Consider the following 18,361-nt stretch of genomic DNA (forward strand, 5'->3'; position numbering starts at 1 on the left):
CTGTTTGTGATACCTTAAACAACAAATGGAACTTGTAAGGATACTGGTTGGTAGTTGGTTCAAGTACAATTGATGATAGAATACACATTAGGTAATGGTTGTTGCCTTATAAATGATAAAATCATATTTTTATGTTCTACCATGGTAGTTAGAAGGCTAGAACAAAGTCATGGTCATGAACAATTTTCCAGCCACGCCTAATCATAGGGATAATTGCTCTTTATGAACAATTTTTGGAGGGACAAGTAAAAGAATGTCAAAAAGTAGGCAAATTTTATATCTTAGCAATGAAATAAAATTGTTTAACTGATTATACTTTCATAAGAAATTTTCGTCGCGACAACAAACATTCAATACCAAAGTTTTCTATGCTATAATATTATTATATACAAGAACACTCATGGTGATTGAGAATATACATGTCACTATCACTACATTGAGATCATTTGTTGAATTTGCTGCTGCTGATTTTGAATATTGCAGTTGAAGCGCGAGCATGACCAAATTGTACTGTTCTCTGATAAAGGTACAATTGGAATATTGTCACAATTGCAGATTTCAATCATGGTGCCATCTGGATCATGGAAGAACAACTGATCAACGTAGATTCCATTTTCCTCTACTAAGTTCTTCACATACTCTATCTTCATTTGCTGCAGTTTATTCTCCACTGCTGCCATACTTTCACACTAGCAACAATGCACATTCACATAATAAGTATATAGGCACATATGCTTTTAAAGTTGAAATAATTTACACAAATAGAGGGCGAGAGAGATGTACTTGGAATGAAATATGGTTGTCCTTTGGATTAATGTGCACATTCTTGGTCATACTTTCTGGATCATCTGATTGGAGAAGGTGTATACCAATGCCATAATTAAACAACCTAATCAAACCCAAAATGCAATTAGTGTCAAAATTCAATGAAAAGGGTATATAATTCATCAAAAGTGTATCATAAAATGATTAAATATACGTACCATGCACCATTGAAGGCTAAGGAGGTAGGCCTCTTAATAGGAAAGAAGCCAAGAACATTGACGTAAAAATCAACTGACTTGTCTAATGATCTACACACCAATGAGATGTGATTCAATGATTTGAGTTGCAGGGGATTGCCCATTCCTTCTTGATTTTCTTTTACCTTATGTCACAAATAATTGAATGAAATACTTTTTTTTGAAGATATGAAATACTATAATGTCGGTTCTAGGTTCTAGGAGTTTAGGCGTATTGATAGAATATGATAGAGAAATGAATGTATTTATAGGGAGTTATTTGGTAAGAAGAGTTTGATACTTTCTTTGGTACGTTTTGGAAGTTTCATGTTTATAGTTTGGATTTGGATGGGGACTACACATAGATGTCGTATTTGTGAAACAGGATTCGACAAACAATTCTTATCTGGCTTCATGACACGTAAGACCGTGTTTGTCTTGGTCTATTTTTACAAGTTTTGTTTAGCAACTGAGAAAATCAAAATGCATGTGTCACTGCCCAGGGATCAAAAACAATAAGATAAGCATTAATCCTCCATGGAGGAAACTTGCAATTAGGTGGAAAAACTACCAGCTAGGAATTTTCTATGAACTACTAATCCTCATCCAGTGTGAAGTTTATAAAAAATAAATAAAAACAAGTGGATATATTTTTAGACATTGATATTATTAAAAATAAAGGTAAGAGGTTAAGATAATTATTGACAATTGAAGAATCTCAATGATAATCATACGTTCGACTTTTTTTTCTTTTTGACTAAACCTTATGTTCAACTTGTGCGTTCAAAGATTGGTAGAATGTGTCTTCTAAAAAAAAATGATAGAATGTGTAAGATGTGGGAGTACGGTCAAAGGAAAAAAAAATTAAGTTTTTCTTTTTAAAACTAATTTTTTTTTTTGACAGAAAATTTAATTTTGAGTTAAATTTTGATACTTTAATCAGTTGGTTTGAAGTAAAAGATTGTGTAGGGTAACATATTATTTATAAGATCATTTAATATCGACAATATAAAATTTTGTTATACATCTAATTAAATCACGTCATGTAGATATTTTATGTACTAACTTATAAAAATTGTACTATAATATGATATGATTGGATGCATGTATAAAAAAAATTACACCATCAACATATATAAATTAATCTCATATTTAAAACATTTTTTGAATTCTAAATGTTTTTATTGATCGTGATAATTTGAAATTTTTAGTAAATTTTCTGTTTTACAATTAATATCACTTCAAAAATAACATTTCAAAATGAATATCATTTTTCAATGTACATGATTGGTTACCGGTAGGAAAGGGGAAACACGTATGTCTCCCTCAAAAGCGATTTCACGTTGTTTGGCTCTCCTTCACCCTTCCGTCGTCACCGCACGTTTGCACAAGCAGAATTGATTTTCAACGAAGCTACAATTCCTAGCTTCTAAAAATCAATTTTCACTACCATAGGTTTGTTTCCCCGAATTTCTCTTTATTACCCTTGATTCTCAACTACCTTACATCATAACTCATGTTTATCTGAATCCTAATCTCCTGTCAAATATTGAAGACAAAGTTGTTTTGTTCACCCATATCATAAATTCATTAAACTCCAATCGGTTCACCCACCTCAAAACTTATTTATATATGTTGCCTCATTTGTCACCCTTTTCATTCTCTCAAGCACGCAATAAAAGGAAATTAAGCAAAGTTCCAAATAGCAGTTGTGATGGATAGCTCAAGGTAAGCTCAAATTCTTCTCTTTATCTATTAATTCAGTTATCATAACAATGCATTTGATGTGTTTGATAAAATGAATGAATGAAGAAATATTGTTTAGTTTTTGGTAAATTTTTCCTTAAATGATGTTTGTGTTGATAAAAGTAACAAGCACTTCCAATCCAAAGGTAATAAACTACACATATATACAACAGTGATAAGAGCGTATGTACAAGAAGCAAAATATTTCGCTGCACATATATTTTAAAGTGTTGACACCATTGTTGAAGTCTCAAATGATCTTTATATGCATGCTCAGTGATAGATTTTTGGCAAGTGTACCAAAAGTATCGAAGTAGTAAAAATATCGTTCCCACAAGGACTGATTTTAATCTCAATAATTCAATTACGTTGTAAATTAGGATGTATAAATGTTCTTTTAGTTTGCCACTAGGCAGTTGATTGGGTTGTTTGCATAAGTAATAACAGAAAATAAAGATTGGTTTTAAGAATAAAAGAGAGATGAGATTAGGTCTTTTGAATCATCGATGTTCCCCTAATTGGTATACTGCACCTATTTGTATTAATGATTCTCTAATTCAACGATAGTTAACAAAATAGCTCTAATCAATCCCTTGAGTTAGGACCCTCTTCTCAAACTACAGCCCCTAATTCCTTAGGTGGACTAATAATCTTTGAATGTTTTAAAAACGTTAACCTAATATCACTAACAAACGATTATCCATTCCTAGATTAACCATGTTTATTAGAACAATTCAATTAGGTCTAAATCGAAAGTTATGGTCAGTAGTCATTCGTTCTCACTAAATCATGTTTATATTTGATCATAATATAAAAAGCATTAAGAACAATTAAATTGAATAAAAACTAGATTGTCATTAATAATAAATAGAGTTTCACAGCAACATGGATCAATTAGGGTTACAAGGATTCATCTCAGACCTAATCTTTAAGAGATTTAGCTACTCATAATTGAGTTTACAAATAGCATAATCAATGGAAGAATTAAAACATACATAAACTGGATTAGAGATGATGAAATCGCCCCTTATGCAGTCTTCTGGGTGTTAAAATCGTACTTTAGCTCTCCAAAATCGTCACCCTTATGTTTGGAACTGACTTCAGCTTAAATAGGCAAATCTGGATGCGCGCAAAATCGCGTTACGGTTGGCAAAATCGCACCACGATTTCTTCAAAACCCTAAATTCCTTCCAGATCCTTCCTTAAAATCGTAGCGCGCTGCTCAAAATCGTACCACGATTTCAGCAGTTCGAAAACATGCCTCTCTGGTCAAAAATCGCATCACGGTAGTGAAAATCGTGACACGATTTGTTGCTTTCAGTTCTTCTAAAATCTTTGCTTTTAACACCCTTGAATACTCCATATTGCACAGAACTCTAACAAAATTGTCAAAATAAATCCTAAAAATTACGTAATGACAGCATGTCATCACTCAGTGTTGTCAATTGATGATGTTTAAGCCTGCAAGGGAGATTTTTATTTCCCTACGAGGTTCAGAGGAGAAAAGGTTGAATTGACTTAAGCATGCAGTTGATAACCCATTGCCATTCATGAATATGTAACTTGGAACCTGTGTGACTAGGAAGTAAGCTAGAAAGTACTATGAATTAAGAAGTAATCTAGGAAGTACTAGTAACTATGAAGCACTGTTATATTATTTAGTCTTTAATGTTGTAATGTTCCATTATCTTTAAATTAAGAAGTAATCTAGGAAGTACTAGTAACTATCAAGTACTGTTATGTTTTGCCTTTTAATTAGGAAGTAATCTAAGAAGTGCTAGTAACTATGAAGTACTATTATGAAGTACTAGTAACTTATGTAATGTTTCTATACCTTAATGAAGGCTTATGTTGTGTGATAATTATGCTTGTATTTTTTGTTCACTTATGTTGTTCACCCATCCTCCATAAGCTCTATTTCAGTTTTAACTGGTTATGTATAAGCTCTATTTTTTGGTTCAATTTTAACTGGTATTTTGGCTCTGATTTGCTGGTTTTCTTGTTCAGTTCTTACCACCCTTTTGGTTCAGTTTTACTGGTTTTTTCAAAGCAGTTTTTACCACCTCTTACTTAGGACTCATTGAATGCATTAGACTGAGTGTTTATGTTTCAAAGCATGTTTCTTATGACTGTAGATTGTGTGACATTCAAAGCATGTTTCTTGTGACAGTAGATTGTGTGACATTATGATTTCTTATTGTTCTAACATGTGGGTTGCACTTATTTACATTGCAAAGGGACCGCATGCATACCCCAAAAAAATATCACAACCACCCAAAGCAAACAAGCAAGCACCCAGGCTGAAAGCTGATGCATCAGCGCCCCAAACAGAAACAGAACCATAGCAAAAAATTATGCTGTCATCCCTCTGATACAACACCAAAAGCGCAGTTGCTACAGCAGCTCCAAACCCAGAAATCAAGGACACAATCACGACCGGATAGGTGGCCTACTAAGACACTCATTGTGTTTCTACACTTAAAAACAATATCTATTGAGATGCAATTCCATGATTTCTGATTGTCATACACAACTTTATTAGAAGGAATGCTGATATGGATGTTGATTTCAATCGATATGAGGATGAAGACATAACCCTTGATCACGATGATTATCGTAGATCAGTTAATTTGGATTTATCTCAAAATTTAAATATAGCTTCTTCATCTGAGATGAATCATGTTCGAGATCAAATTATAGAGTTCAGGAAAAATAATTAGTATTGTATTAATGTTTCAAACTTGTACCACACTTTATATTATATTTTCTATTTGTAATTTTAATTGAGTACTTCATGTTTAACGTATATTCCCTGCATGTATTTTTATTTGGATACTGTCTGATTAACAAGTTATGTTAATCTTTCCCTAAAAAAATAAATTTATGTTAAGCTTATAATTTTATTGTCAATTTAATAAAAAAAAAAATAGATGAAAAAACTAAACAAATGTCAAATTTTATAACTATATACACAGACACATGTTAAAGCCCATTTTGATCTTTTACACATCTAAAAGCAATTCTGACACAAAACATCCAAACAACATTTTTCATACAAAGCACTTCTGTTTTGAAGGTAACCAAACATAAATTACTTTACGTTCAACTCACTTTTAACCAAAATCAATTCTATCAAAATCAATTTTTTCCACCGCACAACCAAACACACGCTGAATGGAGTACGATCAAAGGGAAGAAAAAAATAATTTAATTTTACGCTACAATTCAAAAAAATTAATATTATGGTTTTTCTTAATATTATGGTTGTAGGATCCACTATCAACCTTTTGTGTGCATCTCTCTCCATTTGTTAAAATAAATGGAGAAGATCCTTCTCCCATTTGGCGAGCATTGTGGCATGAAATTGAGATAATTTGGGGTGATAGAGTCATAAACCTTGTGGTGTAGAGGGACTTTAAAGTTATAATTGACATAATTATACATTAGATTACGGATGATCACAAAGTCATAATTAATTGAATTACACATGAGATTACTATTACACATGAGATTACTGACGATCACACATTGCCAACCTTAGTCTTCGAGTGTTAGTGAAAATGGATTGACACGTCAAATTCAACCATATTTGCAAGAGAAAGTATTATGTACATCGTCGACCTGCAAACTTTGATCTCAATTTAAAGAATACTCCCTCCGTCCCATAATAACTAAGCCATTTGCATAAAAATATTGCCCCAAAAAAAATTGACCCATTTCACTTTTCGGTACAACAATAATTACTTTTTTCCAATTATAATTCAAATTAATACTACTTTAATCACTCTCAATTCAATATATTCTACTTTGCGTTTATGATAAGAAGGAATGCACCGATACTTAACAAGACACTCAAAACTATTTCTCTATCTTTCACTTATACACTTTTTCTTAATATGTGTGAAATGAACAAAATACTCAGTTAAAAGGGGACGGAGAGAGTATGAATTTACTCATCTTGAGATGAGTTGAAGTCTTGAAGATCTTCTTAGTTGGTGATACATTTTTACTAGGATTAACCATTAGGGCATCTTTGGCCTTCTTTTATATCAAAAAAATAAAATAAGGGTTAAATATGTTTTTTCAACTATAAATATATCAAATTTTCTTTTTGGCTCCTCTAAAAAATTTCTTCAACTTTTAGTACACCAAAAGTTTTTCATCACTAGTTCACCACTTTTAATCTCTCTTTTTAAGTTAACTCATATGTAGACTTCATATTTTTAATGAAATTTTACGTTACTGAAGTATAATATTATAATAATCTCTCCAAACTAAATAGATTTTTAATAAAACATGAATGAAATATAAATTTTAATATTTTGAACACTTAAAAATTCATATTTAATTAATATTTTATTAAAAAATTCTAATTTTTTTGAGGTGATTGTTATTATAATATTATAGTAGACATTTTTGCATAATTTCATTCAAAAATATAAAAACTACATATTAGTTGATTTAAAAGTATGGATCAAAACAAGTGATGAAAAATTTTCAAGGTGCTAAAAGTGAAAGGGAATTTTTAAATAAATTAAAACGAAAAACTAATATATTGATAGTTGAAAAAAAAAGAAACATATTTTACCTAAAAAAATAATAATTTGTCGTCTAAATTCTCAAGTTCTGGGTTTCTTCTTTCTTCCCTCGTTGCAATAGCGAAGACCCTGAAATTGAAAAGCAGCGGGTTTCAGTGACATGTTTGATTTCAATTATCTCGTTGCATACTAAACAATTACACTAAATCCTTAACTTCCATTGTTACGAAACGCACACATCTCGTCTCACTCACAGCTCTCCAAGGTATGTGTGCCTTTCTCTCTGCTTCGATTTCTTCTATGATTCCCACAGTTGATTCGTTTTCTTGTTCACCATTATGTGTGTTTTATTGGTTTTTGTTTTCTGGGTTTCTAGTTTGTTACCACAAATTCTTATCATTGCTCATCAATTCAAGTACTTTTATTCTTTATTTGTTTGCCCACCAAATGTTTGACACAAATACTCACACAACCTATAGTCTTCTGAAGTGCTTGAATTATCAGTTTGTGTTCATGATTCCATCACATTGCATCTAATTTATTCAACTAGAGTTATAATCTATGTTTACATGGCAAGATGATGGGCATTTATTGGATGACGGTGTAAACTATTTTACACAGTTGATGCACTTCCATTAAACTTGTCATTTTTTGCCCTTCTTGTTTGTTCTAATTTTTCACAAATTGACTTATTTGGGGGAGCCAAATCTGCTTTTATATTGCGGCGGGACATTTTGCAGTATTTTGCGGCACAGTCCATCGTTGTAACTTTGCGGTGGTTAAGTAAAACAGTCGTGTTAACCGCTGCAAACAATAAGCAGCGGCAGTTGTGCAAGAACCGCTGCAATCCTTTTGTTGTAATCAAACGATTTTATTATAGTAGTGTCAGTAAGCAACTGTGGAAAAACTACAATTTTAAAAGGGGGGGTAAAAGAAAAAATAGAACGTATTAGAACAAACAAATAATAAACCATCAATTTTGTCCCTGAACTATCACCTTATCTTCAAAGAGACACTACCCTCCACCCCTGTTTGGGGTAGGGATCGAAGTCTCGACCTCCTTTTCATTCCACTCCTTAACATACACACCCCTACCACCAAGTCAACCTTATAAACCCAACTTAATGATTCTTCACTGCTTAATTCCCCCACCTCAACCACCAAACCAACTTTATATCTTCCAATTTCACTCCTTTGTGATATTTTCCATTTGTATAAACTGCTTGAAATATGTGAATACTTATCTTATTCTAATTTTAGGAGTACCTGCTGTTTTGGTTACTCCTTAAGTATTTGACAAAAGTGCTGAATTTCATTTTGAATTGCTTAACCATTTTATTTGCACCCGAGGCTAATTTTTGTTAATGCTTGGTATGGAGACTGATCTATGTTTTGGAAATTTATAAATACTTTGATGTCAGTGGTACTTGGTGCTTGGTGTGGCAATCCTTTGTGGATGGTTGGACTGGTGTGTTTACTCTGATTCCAGTTTTCTGTGATGTGAAAATGCTGTTTGCGGAAACCATTGTCTTTCTTTGGATTTTATTTTAATCAATTGCTAGCGTTGTTCTCTTCTTGCATGACTGGTCGCCATTGTCAAGTGTTAATAGGCATTAAAAATTGATTCACTGGATTTAAACTTGTACGTGCATTTGCATGCTGATTGATTATAACATATTCACTGGTTAATTGCTAACAGGTTGTCAAATATTTTATTACCTGTAAGAAAATATTCAAATTATATATTCAACGGATAATTTGGTGGCTAATTTACCCTAAATTTTTATTTTATTTTAAATGCTTGTAAGTGTAATTATCTATTGATTGCATAAACATGTTAAAAAGTAAATAAAATTCTTGTTTTCAAACTCTGTAAAGATTTACTTTTCTAATTATTTCTATTGTTTGATTATAAGTTTTTGAACTATTTTATTATTCACTTAGGCTTGGACTTAAAGCTACTGTCTGGTCTCACCCACATTTTCTTGCGGGCACGGAAGGTTTTGTGGAATTTTTTCGGGCAAACAAACTTTTCCAAAAGATGGAAGAGGGCATGGAGTTGCAACTATCCCTTGACAAGCTGCCGATCAAGCGCTTGGATTCCATTGAAGAAAATGGAAATGAACGATTCCCTTTGTAAGCTTCTTCCTCTCCTCCTTTTTATTTCTCAACTAGTATTGAGAACCTGTGCAACGCTCGGGGAAAAATCCTAGAGTTATGCTATCTCTCATAAGAATGTTGAACCCTAATTTCTATTTGTGCTTGGCTTTTTGTAACTCCCTCCGTATTGTTGCAGAGATGTGGATTACGATGAAAAGCGAGTTTCTCTAATCAGGAGAATTGACTTCGCTTGGGCCATTGAGAAGGACGAGGAAAAGAAGAAGCAGAAGAAGAGCTCAAAGGAGACAACACCATGGCAATGGCAGGGCATGGTGGAGAATTTGCAGTTGGCTCATCAGGAGCTCTCTGTTATCATAGATTTCATCAACACTGTGAGTCGCACATGTTTCTTTCTACAATGAATCACCGCTTTTTATGATTTCATCTACATTCAGAAATCTTCATGTCAAGTTCAAATTTCTCTCTGCATATCTGTTTGCAACAATGAAGATAATTGCTTGAAGTTATTTGGTTTCTGAAAAAGGTCTGTAAAAAAGCTCCATTTTTATTTTATCTTTTATAAAAGCTCCATTTGGAACTTGCTCTAAAAGAAAAGAAACAGTGTGTGGCTTAAGAAAATTATGTTTGTGTCATTCATCCAGGGATGAAATTAAGTGTTGAGAAAATGTCTATGAATGTCAACTTACAATGCTTTGAGAAGTAGCAGTTCCGGGTTCATCAAGAAATGTATCACTTCATATAGTCTTGATGAATCTATTTGCAAATGACCAAGTTTTTGGCATTATGAGTAGAAACCATGCTTTAGATATTTTTCAAGATTTTTTTTCCTATGGCCCAGTTCATTATATTGCATGATATGTGCAGACCGACAATAAAGGTATGTTGTTTTGTTGAAATTATTCTGCTTAGGTGGAAACCAACGATGCAGTAACTGTGGCTAGCATGACAAGGCCAAAATCATTACCAAATGAAGCTTTGTCCGACCTTGCTGTATCTGCAGCCACCAAGCTTCAATGCTACCGTGTAAGTACTCTTCTATCTTCTTTTGTAGTTAATTTTTTTAAAAAAAATTACTGTAGTTTGTTTCCAGTTTATTTATGTCCGTAACATTAAGTAAGTTCCCTTTTCGCTGAATTTATAGCTTGTTTGCTCAAACTAAAAAAATAAAACTGAAAACATGGAGCATATTGAGTCTCTAATAACTTGTCCTTGAGTGACAAGCACAATTTGTATGACTTTTATGGGGGACCTGTAATATGCAATAACGTTTTTGTACAAACATTCTTCTGTGCAGCAAGTTGGGAAATATTTCAAGCAATCTGCCAAGGCTTTTGAACAGCAGGTTGCTCGGGAAGCTAGGTTTTATGGTGCCCTTATCAGGTGATTTTCCATTCTTGTCTTTGAACTTTTATATACCTTTTGGGCTAATGCTACTGGCAAGAAATTTGAAAACATGGTTAGATCTTACATAACTATATTTCATTGTCCTGTCAAAAAAATAAAAAACTACATTGCATTGCATTTGGCTATGAAATAATTTAGCACATGCCTCTAATTGTTTCATAACCAGCTTACTTTTGGAGAATGTCTTGTTTCTACCTTACACAACAACTTATCACATTTCCTGATAAGGGCAGGTTGCAGCAAAACTGGAAAGTAAAACGGCAACGGCAGACATCTTTAGTTCCAGGGAATGAAGGCTTCACTTTTGATCTCTTTGATAACTCATATGACCAAGGGGCTATTGTTCGGTCTTCGTCTATGTCCACTGTTCGTGTCAATCACGATGCAGCTGGGATGCTGGCAATAAATGTGTCTCCTGAGTTATGTCATTCTCTCCAATTTGGTTTTGTCAGTGCACAGCCAGATGATATGCAGAAGAAATCAAATGAAAACCAATCCCACTTACTTGGTGAAGATTGCTTGGGAGAAACTGGCATAGAATCTTCCAGTGATGAGGAGTGTGTGAAGAAAACACATTCTCTCCTTCGTGATGTACATCAAGCAATTTTCAATGAGCAGGTAGATTGCTGTGTCTAGTTTGTCCAGTTTTCATGCATAGTGCACAGGGGCGAAGGGTTTCATGAAAATGGGGTCCCAAGAGGAAAAAAATCTTGAATAACCAGCTTAGTTTTTATATGCAGCTATCCCATTAATATATATTTGGCTACTCCAAACAATTTTATTGGTTCAAAGAGATATAGGGTCATGTTAACTTGTGGCCTTAAGGCACAAGTTAAGGATCTAAAAAAAGAATTAAAACATAAGTTTTGTATTGAAAAAATAACTTTTTAAACTTTCAAGACATTGAATGCACGATTTCCAAAATTAAGTTTCTACATTTGGTTTCTAAACTTGTGCCTTAAGGGCACAAGTTAACATTTCCCAGAGATATAATATTAAAAAAAATATTGATAATTTATTTAGTAGAGTCAATTATGGATAAATTTGACTTCTTAAAACTCCATCGAGCTCAACTTTTATAAAAAATTATTTTTTGTTTTTATTTGTTGTCATTTCATTTTATATAAGTAAAAAATACTGCGAATTTATTTTGCTTATTGATTATGTTTAATACAATAGTTTTAAAATTTATTTTATTTTTTCTTAATATTTAGCCCCCTCGTAAAAAAATTGCTAGCTTTGCTACTGATAGTGCATCTCCCTGTTTTAATATTGCTGCTTTTACTTGTTCTTCCAGGTGTTTGATCTGGTGAATCGCGAAGCATTTAACACATCTACCGGTTTCACTCTGACAGGAATAAGGGAAAATTATTTACAATTAAGTTTAGGTCAAGGAACCTCTGTGTACTTATCACTAGTGTCCACTGGTCAAGATAATCCTACAGTTGAAGGTGAACTTACCAATAATGCAGATGATAATGCATTTTCACCTTTGGAATCATCTGACGTATTGATGCATGATGCCCAACAGAACACCCTTAAGAAGAAAGGGCGGCATTCTAATTCTACCTGTTATGAGATATATATTCAACAGATTTATCACGAGCATATATTTGGACGAGGCAGCGAAAAACCAATTTCCTCTGGTAATCGTTTATCTGGTGCACAGGCAAAAGATGGATCATATCTTCTTAGTCATTTTTTTATGTCTTTGGCTCATAGGATCTTTTCGACTAAAATTCTCGCAGAGCTGGAAAATGTGGTATTGCTCTTTTGAATTAGACTACAGCTGCTTGTAAAGTAGACATTTTGTTTAATATATTTGACATCTGCAGGTCTTCAAGGTCCCATATCTCCAACTGATTTCCAATCCCACATGGCATTCTCGGGGGTCATCATGGACCCTATTCATGGAGGTTCCTCCCTCTATTCTTCGCGGTTGCCAAGTCAAAACATCAGATTTTGAAAATAATGCTATCAAGCGTCAGTTTTGGACTAAGGTCGTGGTAATCGATGATTGCATCAGTGTTAAAGCAGAAGGTTCTCCTAATGTGTCTGGTCTGTTCAAGGGAAAGTCTGAGGATACCCACTCAATAAACAAATATGATTGCAACTTAGCTGATCTTCCTGTAATTATTTTGCAGCAGGTAAGAGTGATCTTAAGAGAAGGATTGCATTAACGTTGCTGATTTACATAAACTTGCAAATCTTACACGTATTCATGCATGCTTACTACCTTAATTGAAATCTTACAGGTGGCTAGCCAAATTATTAATTGGCTATATCATGAAGCTCTTATGGTTGGGATAAAGGCAAACCGGGACTTTTTATGCTTGTCATTTGAGCTGGAGCAGGGTGAAACACTGGGCCTGGTTGCAAATGTGGACCCAAAAGATAGTGATGGTTGTATATCTTGGTCGTTGGTCATGGAGGATAGTTTTGCGGAGGTGCAAAAGCTTCATACCAACCTCACCGATGGTGCATCTGAATATAGGAAATTCCTAGGTCCCTTGTCTCTTGAGCTGTTATATGCTACCCTAATAGACTTGATTGCCTTTGTTAGCGGCGGTGGCGGTGGCCAATGAAGTTGTATATACTCTCTTCGGCCTCAAATACATAGACTTTTTTGCCTATACATTTGAGTTGGAGGCTGTATGAATGTATGTATGTTTTTTCTTGCGTTGTCAAGTTAAAGATCTTCGAGGTCTTTGGGCAACAATCAAACATAACCATATATTTACTTTTTTATTTATTAAAATTTCTCATTCTTCGCATCAACTATACTATTCATCGTAACATATTAATCTGTTGGAAATTTTATAAGTTGATAGAACTATGTTATTCACAAAGATGGGGGAGTAGAGAGCCTTTGATCTCACATCAAAAGAAAAAAAGAACCTTTGATCTCAGCTAAAACATAAAGGTCCACGTGTACTTGTGCAAAGATTTTTTTATCCAAAAACTGAACACTACCTAAACAGTTTTAACTTTTAAGTGATGCTATCAAAAAGTTCTGTCCTCGATATTTATATAAGTTGAGACAATTTATTCCTTTAAATTTAAGAAATAAAAGCTATTCTCTTAAATTAAAGAATATATATCACTAAATTCAGTAATTTCTAAAATTTCCTATCATAATTTTAAATTTTAAAGGTTATATTTTGTAATTATGCAGTATGAATTTATTCAAGAAAAAATTGTCTCTTATTGATGGTTGGTATTTTTAGTTTTTATTTTTTTATTTTTATGAATTATCTTATTGATGTCCTTTAATTTAAATTATTAAAATTTCGAATTTTTTTTTAAACAAAACCATATGAACTCTACAATTTCAAGTAGGTTATTTTTCTTGTTAATCAAAAAGTAACTATCTTCATATAAAATAAAGAATTAATTTGAGCACGAAGTTGCTCATAGAAAATCAAATCCGGATCATGATCACATCAAGAATTAGCAAAATGCTTATTACTTATTTTTTTTGTTGGATGAAGTAAAATGCTTATGACTTGTTTGGGATACAAAATCAAGTATTTCAAAGGAAGCAAAATCATAATAATCTTGTCAAAAAAGTCACAAAATCAAAATAATTATTTCAGACAAAAACAAAAAATAACTACACAAAGATTCGAATGCTACCTAAATAGGAAAAGAATCTTCGTTGCATCAAATATTAATTTTATTTTTCATTGTAATACTAATAAAATGGAACCTTAGAAAAGTAGTAGCGTAACGTAACTTAACAACTCTCTCTGATATACCTTGGAAGTGATTGTCCTCTTAGTTTGGTACTCTTTCTGAACAAAAACACAACGCTTACGCATGTCACATGCGTAACCCTCTTCTCTGTTTTTTCCTTTCTTTCAATCAAATTCAAATCGAAGGTTCACTCTTTCAACAAAATCATTTCAAGATTCACCATCCTTTGCCCCCTTCCTCCAACTGGGTTCCCTCCAATTTCGAGTAATGCTTCCTCAGTTTCGCTAGATTCTTATTCAAATCCCAATTCGTATTCTTTTTTTTTTTTTTGAATTTTTTTTTAATTATTATCTGAAAAGTTTTGTAGGTTATGATGATTCCTAGGTTGAGTTTTTAATGTTTAGCGATGATTTCTATGCCTTAGATTGAAATTTATCCATGAAGTATTAGCTGGATTCTGGATAATTGGGAAGTTTTATACTATAGATCACTTTATAATTCTTTGAGAGATTCAATTTTTTTTTTCTGGGTTTTGGAGATCAAAGATTTTTATTTGTTAATTTGCAGAAAAATGATTGCTTTTGTCACATAATTGTTTGGTTAGTTTTCGGGGTTTCGGGTTTGAGTGATTTTTGTTGTTGGAACTTGGTGGGTTGTTTGTGTAATAATCAGTTGCATTGCAATGTCTGGGGGAACACCTGTTGGGGCAGGTGGTTTAATGAGGCAGAGACATAGCCAGGGTTATGCTAGTAGTGGTGATGACTTGGAAGACGATGCATGTTCGAGGCAGCGTGCTTTTCTGCCTCCGAGTCCTCCTAAAAAGACATGGATTGAGCTGCTCGAAAATTTTCTTTGGCTTGCTTCAGCTGCTTTTATTCTATACTTTGGTGATCAGCATTCCAATTTCATATATCTCCTGTGCCATGACGATCGTATTAGAAGGTAACAATATTCCAAGTTCACTTTAATGTGTAACGGTTTTTTTAGTTGTATTTATAAACGGCTGCTGCTAGTTAATTTGTCTCGATGTTCATTTATTTATGGCTTTTCTTTATTGTACCAAAGATAGTAGCAGGAATTTGTTTGTTTAGGTGTTTAGGAACATGTTGAATATTTTAGTTATATAGAGCTGCTTAACTGTTATAGTCTTGCGTTACTTATAAGTTGAATGTCTTACCAACTGTGAAGCTCCCAGCATTGCGAGCTATCAACGTTGGCGGATGTGTAAGAATAATTGTCGACATTCATTTATAACACGACAAAAAAAATTAAAGGGAAACCAAAACATTATACTATGTATAGATTAAGATAAACAGTATCCGACGGATGATATGAGTTATCAGCTTGACATAATGTTTACCATGTATACATTAAGATAAACAGTATCCGACGGATGTTTTGAAGTGAATCGGTGGATATATGTACCTTCCCTCTTTCCTATTATATAAGTACCCGGTTTGGTGAAGTATAAGATGAGTGTTTCCGTACCTGTTTGACGATATCAAAATTTGAAATAATGAAGGAATCTTCTAATTTATTGTTGTCGTGATGCTTAGAGATCTAATGCTTGACTTTATATCAATATCGGAGTTTTCATAATCTTCTCCTTAGTTCTATTGCAGACTGCCTCTATATCTTGGGATGATCGGTATTGGGTTGAACACATTGATTTTCGTTTATACAACTATCTTGGCTTGGAGCGTTCGAAGGTTTGATGAAAAATGGGGATTAATGAAATGGGAAATAACAAGTATCACAGTGTTGCCATTCGCCACTGGATTTGGAATCACCTCTTTTTGCTTGTAAGAAACAAACTCTCATCTATTTTTATTTCAATTGCATTTAACATATAAGCATGTCCCTGTTTTGCTTACTCCCTATCTTTGGCATCTCTAGGTTCACCTTTGCTTTGTGGCCAATTTGGAGTTTCTTGACGATTCCTCTTCTGGTATGTATCAACAATAATTTTTTTCCACTTGCTATGTTTTATTACTTGTTTTGTTTACCACCAAAAGTTGAAATTGTGATAATAATGTTATCCTCTTATGTTGTGCAGTTTACACTATTCATGGCATGCATGGTAGTAATCCCTTATCTCATTTTTGGGATTCTTGGCCGGCCTCAGAATGATGAATTCCGTACAGATTAAGCTTTTTCACAGTTTGGTTGAGGAATAGTACTGACTTAGATAAAGAGTTTCTAACATACACCAATGGTTGATTGGTAGCTTTGTTATGTGGTTTGAAGTTTTGTCTCAAATTAGCATGACCTAAACTGGTACTAACAGTAAGAACTAAAATTCTTTTTATCCTTACAATTACATCTGTGTTGAGTGATGGTAACGCGGCTGGTCTTAGTTGCTACAGGTAGAGAGATATAGGACTTGTTTGTTGGTAGATAAAAGTGTTTAGCTTTATCAATTGGATGCCTTCAGTTTGATGATATCATAACACAATTTCACATTTTCTTGTTATGCATGTTTATTTATCGCCGCCTCCAACCTTTTTTATTTAATGTCTGTTTGATTCATCTCAAAGCATAACTGTTTCAAACGAAATGATAGAGAAATTATTGTGTTCTAATTCATGGACCAAAGTTCGCCATACTTGTCTGATACCTCAGTCAATTCTTTTACTTGTGAGGAACTTAAACAACAGAACGTGAATTGTAAAGTTTTAGCTACCCTTAGTGCAGAATGGCTCTTGTTTTAAATCTTGAAGAGGCAATTATTTAGCCAGTTTTTAAGACTCGGATTAGCTTGATATCAATAAGCACTTATGAAAAAAATACATTAAAAGAATGTTTAATGACAGCTTTTTAAAGCAAGTTTTTCTATGGTTTACACCTTTCTGGATTTGGCATGGCACTAAATTAGTCTCTTTAGTGGCATTTTTTAGGATGCTTGAAAGTTGTATGTTGATGAATGAACCATTTTTTTTTTGCTACTAGTTGATGAATGCACCGACATGATTCGAACCAAACTAATAGTAAATAATAAGTGTATGTTTGATTACATCTGAAGTAACGCTTGTTAGAAACCTGTCAATGAATCAATTGTTACAGACCAATTCTCTTTTGTTTTCCGAGAGGAAGTAACTTGGTTGTTTGGATCAAATTATTATAGAGAAATATTATTTTTTGGAGTGAGTAGAATTGACTTTTAAGTGAAGTGAAAATCGATACCGGTAGTTTTTATATAATGAGGTATGTAGTTCACAAAGGACTAATGCGTTATGATTAAATAAGATAAAGAATTCCTGGTGATTGTTTGTATGGTACTAAATACACATTAATTCTTTTGTTCAAATTTTATTAAAATAAAATTATTTTCAAAATCAATTCTATCAAACAAAAACAAAATGGATTATCTCAACCCACTTTAGGGCAGAGCCTAAATAGAGAATATACCAACCAGTTGAATTTGTATTTTTGCGACATTTCATGTTACCTTGAAATGATGGGGGAGTTGCAAAAGGGGAATGAAATATTGAATGGTGAAGCCTGAGCCACAAATAAGTTACCATTGATAGTACACAACCATCTCTTGTCCCCAGCCAGAGGGATATGAGAATGACATATTTCCACTTCAATACATCAATATCAACTTCAATAAAAGGGAAAGTAGTTTGCTTGATTGATCCTTCTCATCTTTAGTGCTCACCAAATTTGTGCATACCATTATTAGTATACATTGAATTTTTTTAAATGGATATTGCTTTGGTGAAATGGATAGCTAAATATGATTGTGACTAATTAAGTTCATCTACGTAGTCTCCACCCTACTTCATTTATTGACAAACCTCTAGTTTTTTTTTTTTTTTTTTTTTAAGGGTGGGTGTGACATAGACAGATATT

The 18,361-nt window shown here is 33.1% G+C and overlaps 3 protein-coding genes across 5 annotated transcripts; 2 read left to right on the plus strand and 1 right to left on the minus strand.

Moving 5' to 3' along the window:
• Window positions 1-288: 288 nt before the first annotated feature.
• On the minus strand, window positions 289-1,248 carry LOC11439716 (uncharacterized). Its single transcript, XM_003609242.4, has 3 exons — window positions 984-1,248; window positions 784-889; window positions 289-689 (listed from the first exon to the last, which is right to left on the minus strand). Exons 1-3 carry the CDS (start codon window positions 1,124-1,126, stop codon window positions 432-434), a joined length of 507 nt encoding a protein of 168 aa, XP_003609290.1. The 5' UTR covers window positions 1,127-1,248; the 3' UTR covers window positions 289-431.
• A 6,092-nt stretch (window positions 1,249-7,340) lies between these two features.
• Window positions 7,341-13,602, plus strand: LOC11442856 (mediator of RNA polymerase II transcription subunit 17). Of its 2 annotated transcripts, none has more exons than XM_039833404.1 (9): window positions 7,341-7,550; window positions 9,226-9,421; window positions 9,582-9,777; window positions 10,316-10,429; window positions 10,701-10,786; window positions 11,044-11,428; window positions 12,108-12,572; window positions 12,646-12,957; window positions 13,066-13,602. In XM_039833404.1, exons 2-9 carry the CDS (start codon window positions 9,327-9,329, stop codon window positions 13,393-13,395), a joined length of 1,983 nt encoding a protein of 660 aa, XP_039689338.1. In that variant the 5' UTR covers window positions 7,341-7,550; window positions 9,226-9,326; the 3' UTR covers window positions 13,396-13,602. The 2 variants fall into 2 exon arrangements, with proteins under 2 accessions (XP_039689338.1, XP_003609292.2); XM_003609244.4 differs by having other exon boundaries at window positions 9,230-9,421.
• A 919-nt stretch (window positions 13,603-14,521) lies between these two features.
• LOC25493957 (uncharacterized) lies at window positions 14,522-16,994 on the plus strand. Of its 2 annotated transcripts, none has more exons than XM_013602631.3 (5): window positions 14,522-14,770; window positions 15,217-15,448; window positions 16,129-16,308; window positions 16,403-16,454; window positions 16,563-16,994. In XM_013602631.3, exons 2-5 carry the CDS (start codon window positions 15,225-15,227, stop codon window positions 16,653-16,655), a joined length of 549 nt encoding a protein of 182 aa, XP_013458085.3. In that variant the 5' UTR covers window positions 14,522-14,770; window positions 15,217-15,224; the 3' UTR covers window positions 16,656-16,994. The 2 variants fall into 2 exon arrangements, with proteins under 2 accessions (XP_013458085.3, XP_039689774.1); XM_039833840.1 differs by having other exon boundaries at window positions 14,523-14,770; window positions 14,874-15,448.
• Window positions 16,995-18,361: the final 1,367 nt, after the last annotated feature.

Source organism: Medicago truncatula, chromosome 4 (genome assembly GCF_003473485.1).
Source record: "Medicago truncatula cultivar Jemalong A17 chromosome 4, MtrunA17r5.0-ANR, whole genome shotgun sequence".
Taxonomy (NCBI): domain Eukaryota; kingdom Viridiplantae; phylum Streptophyta; class Magnoliopsida; order Fabales; family Fabaceae; genus Medicago; species Medicago truncatula.

Coding starts and splice junctions, on each gene's coding strand:
- LOC25493957 (XM_039833840.1), top strand. CDS start 15,189: ATGTCTGGGGGAACACCTGTTGGGGCAGGTGGTTTAATGAGGCAGAGA. Junction 15,449..16,128: donor CATGACGATCGTATTAGAAG/GTAACAATATTC, acceptor GTTCTATTGCAG/ACTGCCTCTATATCTTGGGA. Junction 16,455..16,562: donor TCTTGACGATTCCTCTTCTG/GTATGTATCAAC, acceptor TATGTTGTGCAG/TTTACACTATTCATGGCATG.
- LOC11442856 (XM_039833404.1), top strand. CDS start 9,327: ATGGAAGAGGGCATGGAGTTGCAACTATCCCTTGACAAGCTGCCGATC. Junction 10,430..10,700: donor CCAAGCTTCAATGCTACCGT/GTAAGTACTCTT, acceptor TCTTCTGTGCAG/CAAGTTGGGAAATATTTCAA. Junction 10,787..11,043: donor TTTTATGGTGCCCTTATCAG/GTGATTTTCCAT, acceptor TGATAAGGGCAG/GTTGCAGCAAAACTGGAAAG.
- LOC11439716 (XM_003609242.4), bottom strand. CDS start 1,126: ATGGGCAATCCCCTGCAACTCAAATCATTGAATCACATCTCATTGGTG. Junction 890..983: donor TTAGCCTTCAATGGTGCATG/GTACGTATATTT, acceptor GGGTTTGATTAG/GTTGTTTAATTATGGCATTG. Junction 690..783: donor ACAACCATATTTCATTCCAA/GTACATCTCTCT, acceptor CATTGTTGCTAG/TGTGAAAGTATGGCAGCAGT.